The 17,244-nt window shown below is 42.4% G+C and overlaps 1 protein-coding gene across 1 annotated transcript; it reads right to left on the bottom strand.

The window, feature by feature from the left end:
• Nucleotides 1-4,697: 4,697 nt before the first annotated feature.
• Nucleotides 4,698-8,967, bottom strand: LOC310822347 (uncharacterized protein; the record flags this gene model as incomplete). The annotated part of the gene is given in 5 exon segments (XM_083694691.1): nucleotides 4,698-4,753; nucleotides 4,756-5,223; nucleotides 7,814-8,059; nucleotides 8,164-8,238; nucleotides 8,517-8,967. Coding segments are annotated over 5 exon segments (1,296 nt in total).
• Nucleotides 8,968-17,244: the final 8,277 nt, after the last annotated feature.

Raw genomic sequence — 17,244 nt, 5'->3', positions numbered from 1 at the left:
ACTTTTGTCAAACAGTGCTGCTTGAAAGTATGTGAACCCCTTGTGCAATTATAGATTTTGATAAATAGAGATAAGAAACCTGGTCAGTTTTGTGTTACCCATACAGGTGAATGCAAAACACACCATGCTGAGAGGAAAGGAGATCTCAAAGAACATCAGGAAGAGGGTAGTGAGAGTACATCAGTCTGGGGAAGGCTATGAAATCATCTCAACAAGATTTGAGCTCCATCAGTCCACTGTGAGGCAAATAATTTACAAATGGAGAACATTTAACATGACAGCAACTCGACCTAGAAGTGGACGCCCTTCCAAAATATCCCCAAGAGCCACAAGAAAAATAATAAATCAGGTAAAAGCCAACCCAAACATAACATCTAGAGATTAGCAGACCTCCCTTGCTGCATCTCAGGTAACTGTGCATGCTTCAACAATAAGAAGAACACTGAATCGAAATGGCATTCATGGGAGGGTTGCTAGGAAGAAGCTTCTGCTGTCAAAAAAGAACCAAACTGCCCGTCTTAACTTTGACCAAAGTTAAGAGGCCACCTAGACAAGCCTGAAGGTTTCTGGAAGTTTGTTCTCTGGACAGATGAGTCCAAAATATAAGCACTATGTTTGGCGAAAACCCAACACTGCCTACCACCAAAAGAACCTTATCCCAAGAGTCAAGCATGGTGGTGGGAATGTCGAGATCTGGGGCTGCTTTTCCTCCTCTGGACCTGGACAACTCCACATCATTAAGAGAACTGTGAATTCTGATGTATACCAGGAGATTCTTGAACAGAACATCAAGCCATCAGTCAAGGAGCTAAAGCTGGGCTGAAAATGGGTCTTCCAAAGCATTCAAGCAAATCTACCAAAAAATGGCTCAGGAGAAAGAAGATTTGTGTTTTGGATTGGCCAAGTCAAAGTTCTGACCTAAATCCAATCGAGATGCTGTGGCACGACCTTCATGCCAGACACCCCTCAAATCCCACTCAGTTGGCTGAGTTCTGTAAGGAGGAGTGGGCAAAATCCCTCAAAACAGATGTCAGAGACTGATTAGTGGCTATACAAGATTATCGCTGCTTAATGGCGGTGTCACAATCTATTGACTGAAGAGGTTCACATATTTTTGCACACATGAAATCTGAGTTTTTGTTAAATGAATAATGAAAATATATATATTTTTTAGTTTCTGTCCTTTATTTGGAATGTCTTTATTATGAATTGGGATAAAGATTTTATAAGTTCATTTTAATCAAGCAGCACTGTATATGGTTTTTATTTTCTTTAAAATTCAATAGCATTCAAACAGCATGATTGAATGATCTAAAACAAAATTAATTCAAACCAGATACACACTGGCAAGGTTGCACAGCCTTTATTTATTTATTTAAAAAAAGGCTTCCATGAATTTATATAAATTTTTATTTCCTTTAAAAATGTAATAGCATTCAAACCCCATGATAGAATGATCTAAAAACAACTTCCTTCAACCAGTTTTTTTATTTTATTTTTAAATTAATTAAATAAAATAAATAACACATCATACACGTTTTTCTCCAATGAGCTCAATCTTAGGTCAATTTAACGCACCAAATCAAATATTTTTTAATTTATTTGTCACGTACTTCGCATACAGACGTACCTGATATAGTGAAATGCATCGTGAAATGCACCGTTAAAGACCTATTGAGGTTTGAGGGGCCGAATGTCTGACGAACATCCAATATGAAACTAACTTTACCACAGTCCTGGACCTCCTTGTTCGCATACAGGAGCCTGCACTTAGTAGGCCTGGCAGATCATAGTTTTTTCTACCTCCAGAGCATCATCTGATACCATCACTTGTATGAACTGTAATGCACTTGTGACATTGATGATAAAGATTATCTGAATTAAATACATAATAATTCAGCTTCAGCCTCAGTTTCATCCATGGATGAAAATGTGCTGTGAAGGCCACAACATCGGTTCCACACGAGATAAAGCGTGTTTCATATATTATACTGCAGTCTATACTATACTATATTATACTGCTGCTTGAACAGCCACTCAACTCTTCAGGTTACAACCCATGATTTTATATTAATTAATAGAAAAGGTCCCAGCTACATGGAATCTGTCAAACATTGTCTCCAATTATTTACTGGGAATTTCCCATGATCTCCCTTATGTCAACAGCTCCAGTCTGTTATTTGTAAGTCAAGTTTAGAGAAGTTGTGAAACTAACAAAAGCCCTGAACGTGGACGTCCTGTGACTCGCGCATTTCTTGGAACACTGCGCGCATTATCGAGTCCAGACACTGAAAGGGAATTCAGTTTCTTCAAAAAACGAATATACCTATATATATATATATATATATATATATATATATATATATATATATATATATTTTTTTTTTACCAACGGATGGTTTCACAATGTTACAGTGAAAGTCAAAGAGTGTCAGCAGAAACAAAATGCCTAATTGTCCTTTACCCAAATAGGCTAGTTGATTCAAATGAATTATTGTTATGATGGGGAATTGATAGACCTACAGTAGGCTATTAAAAACTCCACTTAGTGGTGGAAAATATTCCTGATATAAAATCAGGATGTATCTCGAGGAAGAACAATTTACAGCCTACAATTTGGTTCTAAATGGCAACTGACAGAACAACGAAAAGACAAGGGATGATGACTTTATGGCTACTGTTATGCTGATGCTGATAATGATGGTAATACGACTAGGTTTACACGACTTTTCTGTTGAAAGGCTAATTTTTGTGTTACTGATGTAGCAACAGAAAGGGGTGAATAGGCCTACCCACTCAAAATGTTAATTGTGGTATCGGGGAATTGATGTTTATTCATGTAATGACCGGTCGGAATCATTTTGCAGACGCTGACGAAAAGGTTAAATGAAAGCTGGCAAGGGTGCGAAGCTCGCAGTTTTTTTTTTTCACAACTCAATTTCCGAGGGTCCCGTCGCTGAAGAGTGTGCGACTCTTAATTATCGCCGTAGACGCAATTAGCGACCAGAAGCCATGAACAAACATGGTTCGCCTGGGAACGTATAGAGGAGGTGGTAGCATATAGCCTAACGCCACTTGTCAGACATCTCAGATCCATCCGAGTTCTCTCACTGTTGCCCTGTGGGCTTCTGGCTGGAATCTTGCAATTGTGGCTGATGCCTAGCTATGCGATACGCTTCCGATACAAGTTTATTATTGGCACTAAGTCACTTTCACAGATAGTTAGAGGGGTGTCCTCTCAGAATATTATCGTGTTGGTAACAGATCTGCACAGCTCCCCTCGAAATAAACATAATACATGAAGTAGACCTATTATGCCCCCTTCTCCCTCTGGGCTGAAAACCTATAACAGAAGAGCGCCTTTGAATTATGCATCAGCATAGTCTCATTTTGTTTACAAGAGTGAAATTACTCCCACTTTATTTTAAGCGGCTTTGATAACTGCAGACCCAGAGCCAAACTGGCCACAGTGCAGATGCGTTTTTTTTCTCTCTCGGTAAATACTTAGACCATTAGACATCAACATTGTCATCATGATCGGTGTTCTTTAGCGCGACCAAGTAATAAGCACAGTGACTCAGACAAAACGTGTTTTCTGAATTAAGTAGTCATGACGCGTCTTTTGTGCGTAAAATAATAATGCTCCCTTGAGATGGATGACAGTGGCGCGCCAATGAATGGTATTATTGGCCCAATCTAATAACTACACAACAAACGTCTTGTTTTCGCCTCTCAAGAGTACAAAAGGCTCTTCTTGTGATGCATTTGATTGATGATTGTTCTAATTGGGTGGATTTCTTTCTTTAAAGCTGTTTTATAGCTGGGTGGTCTGACCAAATGATTTGAGTGTCACTTCCAAAAAACCCAAACAGCAGAAAAAGGAAAAACAGAGAGATGACCAGATAGGATGAGTCGGAAGGAAATTCCTCATTAACTCTGGTTAATCTTCGTTCAAATGATCAAATGAATAATGGTGCAGCATGATTGAATATCAGTCATGCAAGCAAATGAATAGCAAAGCTCATTTTCCAAACATTTTCCACCTGCTGTATTTATGCATGCTCTTATTTACCATTCTTTCTCATTTTCTAATTATCTCTGTTTCCCTGGCTCTCTTTTGAAGTCGTTGGGGTCCTGTGGTCTTCAAAGGGCTTCTCAGGCCAGCCCAGGCACACACACAGAGGCAGGCCACTCTGTGATAAACGTACGTCACCTCCTGCCCCTGCGGCTCTGAGTCAACACTGGCAGTGTCACTGCGGTGGATCACCACACCTCTCGTCCTCACCCCCACATGCACAAATACAGTACTCTCTCTCGCATACGCACACCAGCAGTATCAGACCCCTACTGTCCAGACCCCCAAAGCCAGAGTCTAGGATTCCCCAGTGAGAGCCCACCTCCTCATAACATCTAACATCCCAATAGACAGCTCTGGCCCAGCCCCAAACCTCTGGGGGCTCTGGCTGAGAGAAAGCCAAGTGTCCTGGGGAGAGGTCAATTACTGAGTCAGAGTCACACAGAGAAAGTCAGTTATTTATAGATGGGAAATTAGCTTTTCAAACCTCCAAAGATCAAACTCATTCCCCAAGGGTGTGTGTGTATGTGTGTGTGTGTGTGTGTGTGTGTGTGTGTGTGTGTGTGTGTTAAGGTAAAGACCCATTCATCTCTGAGTTTCCTGATACAGTGGGCTCTCAAGCTCACTCTGGCCCCTTCCCTGGCTGCAGTGCTCCTCCTGGGCCTGGGTTAGGCAGGAAGTCAATGTGGAGAAGGACGAACCAAAACTCGACACCAGCCCTGAATCAGAGTCAGACACAGCAAGCTCCTCAAACTTCTGGATGACAGTCCGCACTGAATGAAAGGGTACATCCCTGCGCCAGCGGCCCCCACCAGCCCCCGAGGGCCCCCGATAGGCAGAGGCTCGGCTGAGAAAGATGTAGGATGGAGGGGGAAGGCCACAGCGGAGCCTTAACCTGCCCTGGCCTAGCCCCAGAGCAGGTCGCACCCCAGCAAGGCTGAAGCGGGTGGGCAGCGTTGCCAGGTGCTCCTGAGTAAGGGTGTTGTGAAAACTGAGAGCCCCTCCACCCATGTTGAGGAAGACCCCCAGGGTTTTGAGCTGGGGGGGCACAGCTCTCAAGGGCTCCTGGCGTCCATCATACACAGTGGAAAAGGATATGCCCTGTCTCTCCAACCACCAACCGCAAGAACCATCCAATGAGCTCACTCCTGCAGGAAGAAAAGAGTTGATTACTGTATCATGCAAAACCAACATACTTAGAAATGTAGTGTCAACTGTAGCATTTCATTATGAAATAGAGCTGTACCTGACTGCTTCTATAGTTGCTGACTTTGGCAAGACAACCACAAGTTGGCTAAAGCAGAAATAGATTGACACCCAGGCTAAAATTGGAGGAGGCTTGCAATCACACCAACAAATGGAAGCACACTACAGTGATATGTGAAAAGACAATGCAGTTAACAGACAATAGCAGCTGTCATGGGCAACCCTTAAATGGCTTTGGGCAGATTCACTAGATGATAAAGCTGAAAGTTTTTGTATATATTTGCTGCAAATCAACAAGTTGTTTACTTTTAAACCAAATTCATAGATCTTGCTGTTGTAGATAGAGAGCAGATGTTACACCTTGTAAGTCAAGAGTGTTAATGAAATTGTTAGCAGATAAGCCAAGAGCTAGAATCCTTTGTTCCAATGCCAGTTCACACAATAGATTAAACCTGAAAGTCTCTCATCAGTTCATATAGTAAATCCCTCAGTTTTGCATCAGATTTTCAGGTTTACTGATAAAATTATCTAAGGTAATTTCAGCCACTGGGTGGCACTATGGAGCAGAGGTGTGTGAGTTGGATGTGAAGAAAGTGACTATTGTGTGTGTGTGTGCGTGTGTGCGTGCGTGTGTGTGTGTGCATGTGTGTGTGTGTGTGTGTGTGTGTGTGTGTGTGTGTGTGTGTGTGTGTGTGTAGGTTTTTCCTCTGCAACATTCAAAGGATACACCCATTCCTCATAAGAGAAGTGGCACAACTCCTGGCCAGGCACTTGTCATCTCCTGCTTAGACTACCTATTGCAACTCACTTCTGGCCAGGCTCCCTGCCTCCACCATCATACCACTGCAGCTCAGACAGAATGTTACAGCCCATCTGGTGTTCACTCTCCTCAAATTCTCCCATGTCACCCCCCTCCTCTGCACCCTTAACTGAGTAGCAGCTCACAACAGATTCAAGACCCTGGTGCCCGCCTACGGGTTGGTAAAGGGGACAGCCCCTCCCTATCTGCAAACGAGGGTCTGTCCCCAAAACCCAGCCCGATCACTCCGCTTGGCACTGCCATGTTTACAAAAACAAGGTTTGGCCTACATTGTGGTATATGAGGAGACTAGGTTCTAAATAGAGACAAATTAAAGTGAATGAGAAAAGCACAGCAAATGGTCATCCAAATGACTTTTGTAAAGAACAGATTGACAATGACCTAATTTTCTTAATGATATCATACAATACATTGGTTTTCTAACTACCTTGACATTTATCAAGTTGTTTCAACCTTCCTTTGAGGAGAAATGTGAGTTTGAATGAATAGAGCATACATGCCTACCAGTAGACAGTGAAGCAGCAAGTACGGAATGATCAAGGGATGTAAGAAAAGGGTTGCTCATCAATAACAATCTCTGCTATTGTTGCCGTTACATGATGTTCTATGGAAAATGCTAACAGTAGCCTCTTTTTCCTACTTACTCTTACTCTATTCAGGTGGTTTTGCCACAATAGTTCTGTAAATGTTTTGGAGAATTCACATTAATAAAATTATCTATTGTGCCACATCCATTGGGACAAATGTGCTATACAACTTCTTTAGAAGCTCCAGTGTGAACAAGTTCCCTGTCTCCTCCTCCTCGCACAAAGTTCACCCTTTACCTGTATAGTAGGCTCGCATAGCCATACCTTCAAATCACATTGTTCTCATGCCTCCTTTTGGAGGTCTGGACAATTATAGATTAGCCGATCTGGCTTGGATTGAACTGGACTGAACGATGGGAGAATCTTTTCTGTCATTCATTGGATGTTACATTCCAAGAACCCTCCCTTCACATGCTTACAGGATGGTTGCTTGTTGTTATGTGCATAATTTTTTTTTCTGAACATTGAAGAGCATTTAAGAAAATCTGAATTCTGTTTTTTTGGAGCTCTGCCCAAGCAAGGTATTCTATTGAAATGACTTTCTGCAAAGGATTTCCCCAGGCTTTCTGAACTAAGAAAACCTGACATCAACAAAGTTACCTGTATAGTAACTCTATAGATTCTATCGTTGAGACCAGGCTTTCCGAGTCTGGAAAGCCTGGGGAAAGCATTTGCAGACAGAAGCTACAAAGGGGTGGAAACTAGGGTTTCAGGGTTTGAAATTAGTGACGGCTCGCAAAAACCTGGTCTCAACAAGGTTACTCCAGTTCATTCCAAGCCAGAGCTGCTAATCTTAAATTCTACAGACCTCCAAAAGAGGTGTGAGAACAACGTGATTTGGAGGTATGACTACGCAAGACTAATACTCTAGTAACAACACTGTATTAACATACTCTTACAAATGACATTAGTAATTGCTCAGTAATTGCATTACAATGGAATTATGTGGTCTGTGTTATTGTGATAATGCCATCAATTACCATGTTACAATCACTAGTAATTACAGTGTTACTACACAGGAATATGGGTAAACAATGTGAATATATCTGGATGCTGAAGGCCAAGATTACCAAAGCAGTGATTCAGTTATACATGAGCATGGTAGAGTATTGTGCACTTCCATACCTATCCTATAGAGAGTGCTGTTGCAGACATCAACCTCCCAGTAGAACTGACCCCTGGTGATGATCATGTCTGCACACACCTGAGGGATCATGGGGTCATGGGCAAATACTGATCGTGTGGATCTGTTACCATGGTGAAGAGAGGGCAGCGGTGGGGGGCTTGGTTCCTGGAAGGTTACAGTGAGGAAGGAGTTGGAAAGACGAAGGGATGGAGCAGCCGCAGAGGGGTCCAAGGAGAAAGTCAAACCTAAGAAGGGTCATAGACCGAAAGGGAGCAGGTCATTTTAAAGGCACAATCTGGGATTTGTTCTGCTGTTCAATGGTCTCTCTCTGTATATTTCACTCTCTGACCTGAGACAGACTGCTCCATCTCTTCCTCTCGCAGGTCTATAGCACCATCCATTGGGGATGAGGGTGAACTTGGAACTACACAGGCATGGAGTATAAGGGATGTTAAACTTTTTCACATTTGATCCTGTTTTCCATTTACCTTTGTATTTGATAAAAATGTTACACATTTTGTCTCCTTAGATACTTAGTAACCATACTTTGTTTTGTCTTATCCTATCCTCTGCATTATACACAAGATACAAGATATTTTTATTGCCACACCAAGGTCGGTGGAATTTGTTTCCATTACAGCATTTTGGGGAACTTTAAGATACAGAGAAATGAATCTAACCTAGAAGCGTCATCTCACTCACCATTTGGAGTGCCCTGTTCTGTGACATCGCCTGTATCCCTGCTCCTATAATGGTTGACACACCCAGGAGTCAGGGTGGGGTCGTGGGGCAGACAGTCGGTGGCAGATGCCCACTCCCAGCATGGCAGCTCCACAGGGTGGCGACAGCATGGGCAAAGCACAGCACACACAGGGGGACTGGCAGAACGCTTATGCTTGGCAACATGGGTGGTGCACAGCGGCTGGTAGGCCCCTACCCCCACTCCGCCCTCAACACAGCGTCCACAGAGGGTATGGGAGCAGGGTAAGAGCAGTGCAATATCGAAACCACGCCTACAGGATGGGCAAAAAGAAGATGCGCCAGAATAATGAGTCTCTTCTCCCTCCTCTTCCTCTTGTTTTTTCTCCTCATCATCACATTGTCCATCTTCCTTCCGTTGTCTTCCCGGAAGCCGAGGTGACCTCAATAACATTATTGGCAGTTAGATGTCTAACCTTGCCATGATAATGTTGATGTTCCGGCTCACCACAATAGTTGCAACTTATTTTTTACTATCCACAGTTTCCAATGAGTCTATCCTTAATCCAGGTCTATAGTATGGGCTTACTGCACAGAGGATGTGACAGGTGCCAGTGCAGCCACACGATCCATTACAACAGGGGAGCCTATGCCTCCACCAATACAAAGGAGAGATATTCCCCAATAAGATACATTGTTGTGAGAGAATGCACAAAGATGTTCTTTGCAAGCAGATCACAAAGATACTCCTCTTCAACAGGTTATAAAGATATCCTCCTGTGGTGATTTACAAATATCCTCTTCTTGGACAAAATCAGCCCCAGATGGATAACACAGCAGGCTAAATTCAGGCTCCGTTCGATGAAGAGTGATATAAATAAATTCTTGTCCTTTATTTCTACCTTGTTTCTGTTTTCATATCCTCTCTCTCTTTCTGCTTAGAGCATGCTGTGCTTGGTAGGAAGGTAGAATAAACAGAGGAAGAAAAGCAATGAGACAAAGAGCGAGACAGAGACACACAGAGAGAGAGAGAGTAGAGAGAAGCCTTTTATCAGACTCTCATTGCTTGGTGTTGCCATGGTGATAGTCTTCCCATAAAGACGCCCATTAAGGCCAGCCCAAGGCACAGATCTCTCTCTCTCTCTCTCTCTCTCTCTCTCTCTCTCTCTCTCTCTCTCTCTCATTACAAAAAGCTTAATAGTTTTAAAGGTTTAATGGGTATCAGAAAGCTTTTATCAGGGTTGATGATGATTTTCTGGGTAGCTGAAAGAAAGGGAGATAGGTTGGTTGATTGGATGGATGAAACAGAGGACGGATAGATGAGAGAGGGGAGGTATAGAAATATCAAAACAATTAAGAGGTTAATTAGCATGGGTTATACTGAGTGAAGCAGTAGTGACTGGTGGAAGAATAATGGCCAGGTAATTGAAAGGTTAGATAGATATAAGGTTGGAAAGATAGATAGATAGATAGATAGATAGATAGATAGATAGATAGATAGATAGATAGATAGATAGATAGTATGTTTGAAGGTCATAGATATAATGTTAGATATATAAATAGATAGGTAGCTCATGGAGTAGGTAGAGAGTTGGTTGGTTAACCGGATATGAACCGGTTTTTGGAGTTCCTACTCTCCAAGGTGGAAACTCAGGTATTGTCTTTCTACAACAAGTTTCCAAGTCAGGAATGTCTGAGTTTATTAGTTCCGACATGTCATGAATGCGGCATTACTCCCATTGAAATCCTTCAATCATTTATATTGTGCTCTATCCCAAGGCTTTCTCCTACTAGACCTGTTGCTGTTAGGTCCTGGATTTGGAGATATATACAGGTCTTCACAAGACAATCTTATTTTAGGAGGAAGAATTAACAACATGGGGAAATGAAAGACGGGCATCACCCTTACACTTGTCTCATACAGAAGACGTGAAGATGAGCATACACCATGATTATGACAGAGATTATACGTCGTCAAAACATGTTGAATGGTAGCCTGGTTGTTGAAAGATGCTCTCAGGCTTGAGCTATTTATTGTAGAAGCATAAAGACAACACTTATTACAATTTTGTGTATACAATTATGAAAATCATCAGAATAAGAAACAACATTTATGGCCAGGTTCATTAATGCAAAATGTAGGCCTACATAATCAGCGGGCTTGCATTAGCATTAGTTATACTTTTTAAACTATTGTAAGTGTAAGTGTATTGCAAGTGTTTGTAAGTGAAAATTCCCATTGGTTTTACATGGAGTTAAACATGTTACTTAACTGAGATTGGAATTTAGCAATTTACAGGGTGTTCATGGCGGCCATTTAATCGCTTAGCAACCAGTTGTAGATAAACAAGAAATAGGTTTTATTATATGAATTGTGCAAATGTTGTCAACATATCACTTGTAAATCCAATACCTCATGTTGCCTATATAGAAATGTTTTTTCACTGAGAAGAACAGCTATATGGAAGATGGCTTATATCACTATTGCTAGGGAGAAATTAGCTAGCTACTGATACTATTTACCCTTTTTGAGCTTTACTCAAAATGTTCATGAAATCCTATTCATGCCTATACTGGCATGTGCACAGCCTAAACTGCTTAACCTATTAACTTCAAATTAACTTTTAAATGCCCAGACTTGTGTAACTTCAATTGCTTGAAAAAATCTTTTTCATACCATTTATACTTTTTGAGCTGTACTCAATTTTGCCTTAAATCCTATTAATTCCTATGGCCACTTCTTCATATTTTAAGCATTCAACTTGTGTAGACTGACTCCACTTAAATTACTTCCAATCAGAGTTACTGATACTATTTATACTTTTTATACATTAAGGACATTTAGACTCTTACCTATCTATGTATCTATCCATCTATCGTCTGTGTCTTATTGGAACTATTTTATTATAGAGAAAGCGTATCATTAATATGACGTCATCATACGAGTAGTCCACGAATCCGTCTCAGTAGTCCGTTAACAAATATTAGCATGTCTAGTCTCCGGTGTTATTTGTAATATGTTTATTGTTTTATAATAAGTGTAGTAAACTTGATTACGCCGGATACATCCTTTTACAATAACAACACATGGTGTCAAAAGATAAAGACGATGGCTAAGTTTCCACCTCCAGAAAGTTTTGTTCGACTTCAGACGCCCCAATACAATTGCCCGAATGGCGCTGTCGCGGAAATTCTCCACTGTAGTATTTTATTTCAGCAAAGGTGAGATTCAAGAGTCAAGGGTCTTGTTAGAGCCACAATATATGTTTATTATACTTGCAAGCAGAGACACACTAGACAAAATTTAATGAGATCTCTGAGGCTCAGGCTCTCGGTGTTGAATCATAACCTGAGCTGTCACCCTTGATGTGTATGTGCCATACCCGGGGATCAGTACACTGAACACTCTTTGGGCATGCAGCTGTACGCTCTCTGGCCACAGACTAGGTACACTTGCTCTGGCAGAGGCCCTATTGAGGTGAAATTCACCGCCACTGTGTTTACACAGTCACTGTTCCCTATTTTCTGGGTGGCCGCTGTGCCATTCGTAATGCAATTGGACACGTTCTCTACCCCATACACCGGTATTGAGGACCATCTTGCAGTACAATCCCTCAATGCTAGTTGTCCTGGGTTTGTGGGTTCGGAACAGTTACGCATGTTAACTATCATTGAATCTATGTGCAGGTAGTTCGCCCACAGTACATATCCCACCAGTGCATCTAACCATACGGATGGAGAGAACTCGCAAGGTATGCAGACAGGCAGAGGATAAGCCTGTGGGAACTCTCTGCAGTCTGTCTGTGCCAGGGTCATTTGTACTTTCATACTAAGCCCCTCAGGTTGGATTTTCTTCACATAGGTCAATCAGAACATCTCAGAAATATTTACTCCAGGGGGGTCTATGCCTTCTATTAAACTCAAATATAACACCCTGGATCATCTCCATCTCATCTTCATCATGAGGATACATGGAATGGTGGAGAGTATAACAAACACCATCTCTTCCTGTCATATTATCCACTATACTAGTCCAAACTTGTGCATGCCAATCTGCCTTAGTAAAAGGAATGGGTGTTAACATCAGGGAGAGTGAGGATGTGGGTATATGTTGGCATATCCAACAATCCGTCATGTTTCCCTGTTTTGCATATTCTACCCTTACCTGTCAAACAATAATATCTGGTTCCACCAGTGCTCTCCTGGTTCCACCAGTGCTTTTACCTCAGGTACCTTGGTCGTGGGCGGGCTTAGACAGGGCTTTGGAGATTGCCCCCCTGGGTGATCAGGAGCTCTGCATGGGTGATGGTCAGATACATTAGTAGTATTGAAACACCAGAATTCTTTATTTCCATCAACACCTTTGGCTAGTCGCAACTGACAATGAATAGTGTTGCAGTTCCTCTGGAATGTTTGATTCTCTACATCGTACCTGCTGACCTCTGTGACTGTCGTCCAATACCACCTGTCTTTCTTGTACCTTGGGTCTGTCATTACATAACAATACAATGTTCAATTTTACAGGTGATGCCTGTTGATTTCAAACCTCTCCTCTCTTGATGTGGTGGTGACGGTCTTCTTTGTGGGGCCTCCGAGGTGTCGTTGTCCTGCCGTGGAACCTCCTTCGTTGTCTCGTGCCCTCATAGGATGGACGCAACAATCACAATGGACATGACCAGGAGGCACCCGATCGTCAGTCTCATTCCCCCTGTCCTCTGGAAGGGATGTCATGGTCGTCTCATTGGCTCCATGGTGCTGGTGGCTGTGTTGGAGTCAGAGGTTACTAGCACTTGACTCTTGTTGGAGTGTATCTCCCTGGTCACTCTGGTTAGGTGGGGGTGTTCCCCTCCTGGGTTTGTCTACCCTGGTCCCTCTGGGTTTGTCTACCCTGGTCCCTCTGGGTTTGTCTACCCTGGTCCCTCTGGGTTTGGCTACCCTGGTCCCTCTGGGTTTGGCTACCCTGGTCCCTCTGGGTTTGGCTACCCTGGTCCCTCCAGTGGTGGTGCTCTCTTGCAGTGTGTGGTGTGCACCCACGTGCCTCGCTTGGCTATTTTCAATGCTGACTGGGTGACGAGCTACACCTGGAATGGTCCTTGCCACCGTGGTCAGTTCCAGTGTTTTCTCTTGCAGTCTTTGATCACCACCCACTCCCCAGGTCTGATGTCATGGAGTGGACCCTCAATCGGCATGGGCAGTGCTGCTTTCCCACTCCTGTGGATGTCACTCAAAAAATTTGACAAGTTAGCACAGTATGTTAACATTGTATCATTCGCATATTCAGTGGTTAACAAGTACCGTAAGGATGCTCCTAACCCTGTGTTCATTGGTCGGCCTGTCTAAATCATATGGGGTGAGAGGCCAGTCTTAGGTCTAGGTCTTCCCCTCATGGCTGTGAGTATCAGGGGAAAAGCTTTTACCCAGTCCAGTCCTGTTTCTTCACATATTTTTGACAGTTTCATTTTGATTGTCTGATGATGTCCCCCCCCCCGTGGGTGTTAGGCGCAGTGTGTTCTTAAGTCCACTCCTAGGTATTCAGACATTCTCTGTATTGCTTCATTTACAAAATGTCTCCCATTATCACTTGACAGTTTCCTAGGGACTCCCCATCGTGGCACTATCTCAGTTAACAATGCTTTTGCCACTGCTGAGGAGTCTGCTTTGCTAGATGGGAAAACTTCAACCCATTTTGAAAACATGTCTACAAAAACCAAACAATATATTTTTCCCTCGCAGGGGTTTAACTCAACGAAATCCATCATAACATGATCAAATAGGCCATCAGGGGGAGGATGGGTTGATTGGGGGACCCGCCCCATGTTATGTAAGCACACAAGGCATTTTGAACAAAAAATGTGTGAGTATATTGACAATCCTTGTGTGTATCAGAATCAGAATCAGAATTCTTTCATGTGGCCAAGTATATTTGCACATACAGGAAATTGACTTGGTAAGGTTGGTGCATGGGACATAAAAAACAATATATAAGCAAAATATTAACAAAATTATTCAAAATAGTTCTGTACAGTGCAGTTTATACAAATGTAATAGGCATGTGTAAAATTATAGGTAATTCCATCAATATGTACATTTTAAAACTCAAAATTACTTTTTCAAAATTGTATATACTTCCTGTTGTGTAATTAGTGCTTATTTCAGCAAAGAAAATATTGAGATCCAATCACTTTCCATTCATGTTTTAACTTGTCTGGTGTTCAATCTCTCCAAATTCTCACATGCCACTCACTTCCTCCGCACCCTTCACTGACAGGGCGGGAGGTTTCTATGTGTCTGCACAATAATAAATTTGTGCACAATAATAAACAGAGGAAATGTCTGTCTTGCTCACACACAGTGAACTCCGTCTATGATGGCTAGCCTATTTATTAACCCTAATCCTAGAAAACCTGCTTTTTTTGATGAGCAGAATTCATACCAAAATGACATCTAAAACACAACCCAAGGCTATACACTACACACAACTCATGATCTATACTTAAATACATACAGAGGGACTTGTTGGCAAAAAGACTTTTATTAAAGCTGCACAATTTGTCAAAGTCATAATTTACTCTCACTCTTCTGTGTGTGTGTGTGTGTGTGTGTGTGTGTGTAAACTAATATAGAATGATAGTGATAGAATCAACACATAATGAAAAACACAAATGGCAAAGCTGTATGTGTGTGTGTGTGTGTGTGTGTGTGTGTGATGTTTGGTTGAAGAACACACTAGCTACACTTGTTCACTATCCTCCCTTGTGTTGATTTCATGCATACATGATCAACACATCCACTTCTTCACTACTTCCTCTCCACGTCTTGGCTCACTGAAATTACATAAATTAAGAAAGACAGATACAGACACACATAAGTTATGATTAGTTAGTGCAAATGCGACATATTGGTATACTAATCTTCACAACATGCATTAGGACTACCTTTTGGAAGGCTAGCTGGATCCTCCTGTGGCCAGAGGCATCCCACCGCCTGAGAACTCTCTCCTTGTCAATTCTCACTTTACAGTAAACATGCATAAGCGCCAGTCCTGTGAGCCGTTCATTGTACATGCTGGCTCTGAGCCAGGTTTTTCGCAGGCACATGTTGTCACTGGAAGTGTTAGAAATATTTTCAACATACATTTTATGTTGGGAAAGAAGGCCATTTGCGTTGTTTGCAGAGTTTCCAAAGCTGATGTTGGCAGGGACTCATCTACCAAGTGAAACTTCTATTTCCTGCTCCACTGTGTCTGTGTCTGGTAGGTCTTCTCTGTACCACTCTACCAGCTCTTCCTCCCTTTCTTCTGTCAGCTTTTTTAGAGCTTTTGATACCAGGTAAGCTGCTAGCATCGCAGGCTCATTCCTTTGAGAGAACCTGACATCCAGTTGACTAGTGATGTGGTCTATGAAAGGATAAAATAAATGTATTCTGTAGTGGTCTTCCACTGACTCTGTGGGTACGTTAGGCCTGTAGTTCTGTTTCACAGATATTCTCCGCTTGGCTGGGACCACATCGACAGAGTTGGCCAGGGCTGTGGCTTTTCGAAAACATGCACTGAATCCTCACTCACATCTCTGTTTGGCTATGACTTCACATACATTTCTTGCCTCCTCATATGCTGTGATGATGTCCAAGTTAGTAGCCTGCAATTGTTTGGTGAGGGGCTGCATATAACCTAGGACATGGTTGGTCATCACAGCAGTAATGATAGTCTTGTATGATTCCATACCATGGAGGAGATTACTAGCCTTTCCAGAGATGGAGGTTGGTTCTGTCTCCATGCTCTTTAAAGCAGAATGTGCAGCAGTGAACTTTTCCACAAAAGCGCATAATGTGGTTGCTCTGGTGCCCCATCGGGTGTCTGACATCAACGAGATCCCTGCTGTCCTTGATTGGACATCTTCTCTTCTGCACTCTTCCTGCAAGGCTTCTTTCCTGGCACCTGTTGCTGAGAAGAACACAGCAATCCTTTCAATGATGGACATGGTGTTCCTCACTAAAGGAATGTCGGAGCAGCCATGCACCACTACCAAATTGAGAGCATGGCTCCTACAGTGGATGTACACTGCCCTGGGGTACAGTTCCTGGATTCTCTTGTGCACCCCACTCACTTTTCCACTCATTGTAGAGGCCCCATCATAGCTTTGACCCTCACTAACGTAGCGGACACATATGGACACCTGTTCAGTCCCACTTATGTCCATGGACTCATTGGCTAATACAGTGAAGTACTTGGCCTCCTTTATTTCCTTTAACAGGGTCTCTCTGACTTCCTCTGCACAGCATTCTATTAACTCATTCTGAGTTTGGGGGGAAAGGTATTTTTCATTTTGTGGTGCTGTCTGCAGATGTTGCTTTAGGGTGGAATCAAATTCTGCTTTCCAACTAACAAAGTGCCTAAAGTTCCCATTCTCACATTCACTTTCCCCCTCCTAGCTCCCCCGGAATGCTACATTTCGCTGACCAAGACACACGATTGTGTCAATGATGGATAAGACTCTTATGATTGGCCATAACCTTTTCATCATATTTTTGGCTAATAACTGAGCCAATGTTCTTTTTATTTCCTTGGACTACAAACAGGAAGTTCTCTGCTAGTTCAGTGGCTCTTTGATGCCCCTCTGTCAAGCTATGCCTTGGGATAATGCCTCTCTTGTCACCAATCACGTTCTTCCAGTCAGTGAAGCCCTTTGTAGTGAAGCTAAAGTTGCAACCCTTAACCTTATTAAAGGCGAGG

This window comes from Argentina silus (assembly GCF_951799395.1).
Source record: "Argentina silus genome assembly, chromosome: X".
NCBI lineage: Eukaryota > Metazoa > Chordata > Actinopteri > Argentiniformes > Argentinidae > Argentina > Argentina silus.
The sequence above is the reverse complement of the archived record's forward strand: the minus strand, read 5'-3'. Positions and strand labels throughout refer to the sequence as shown.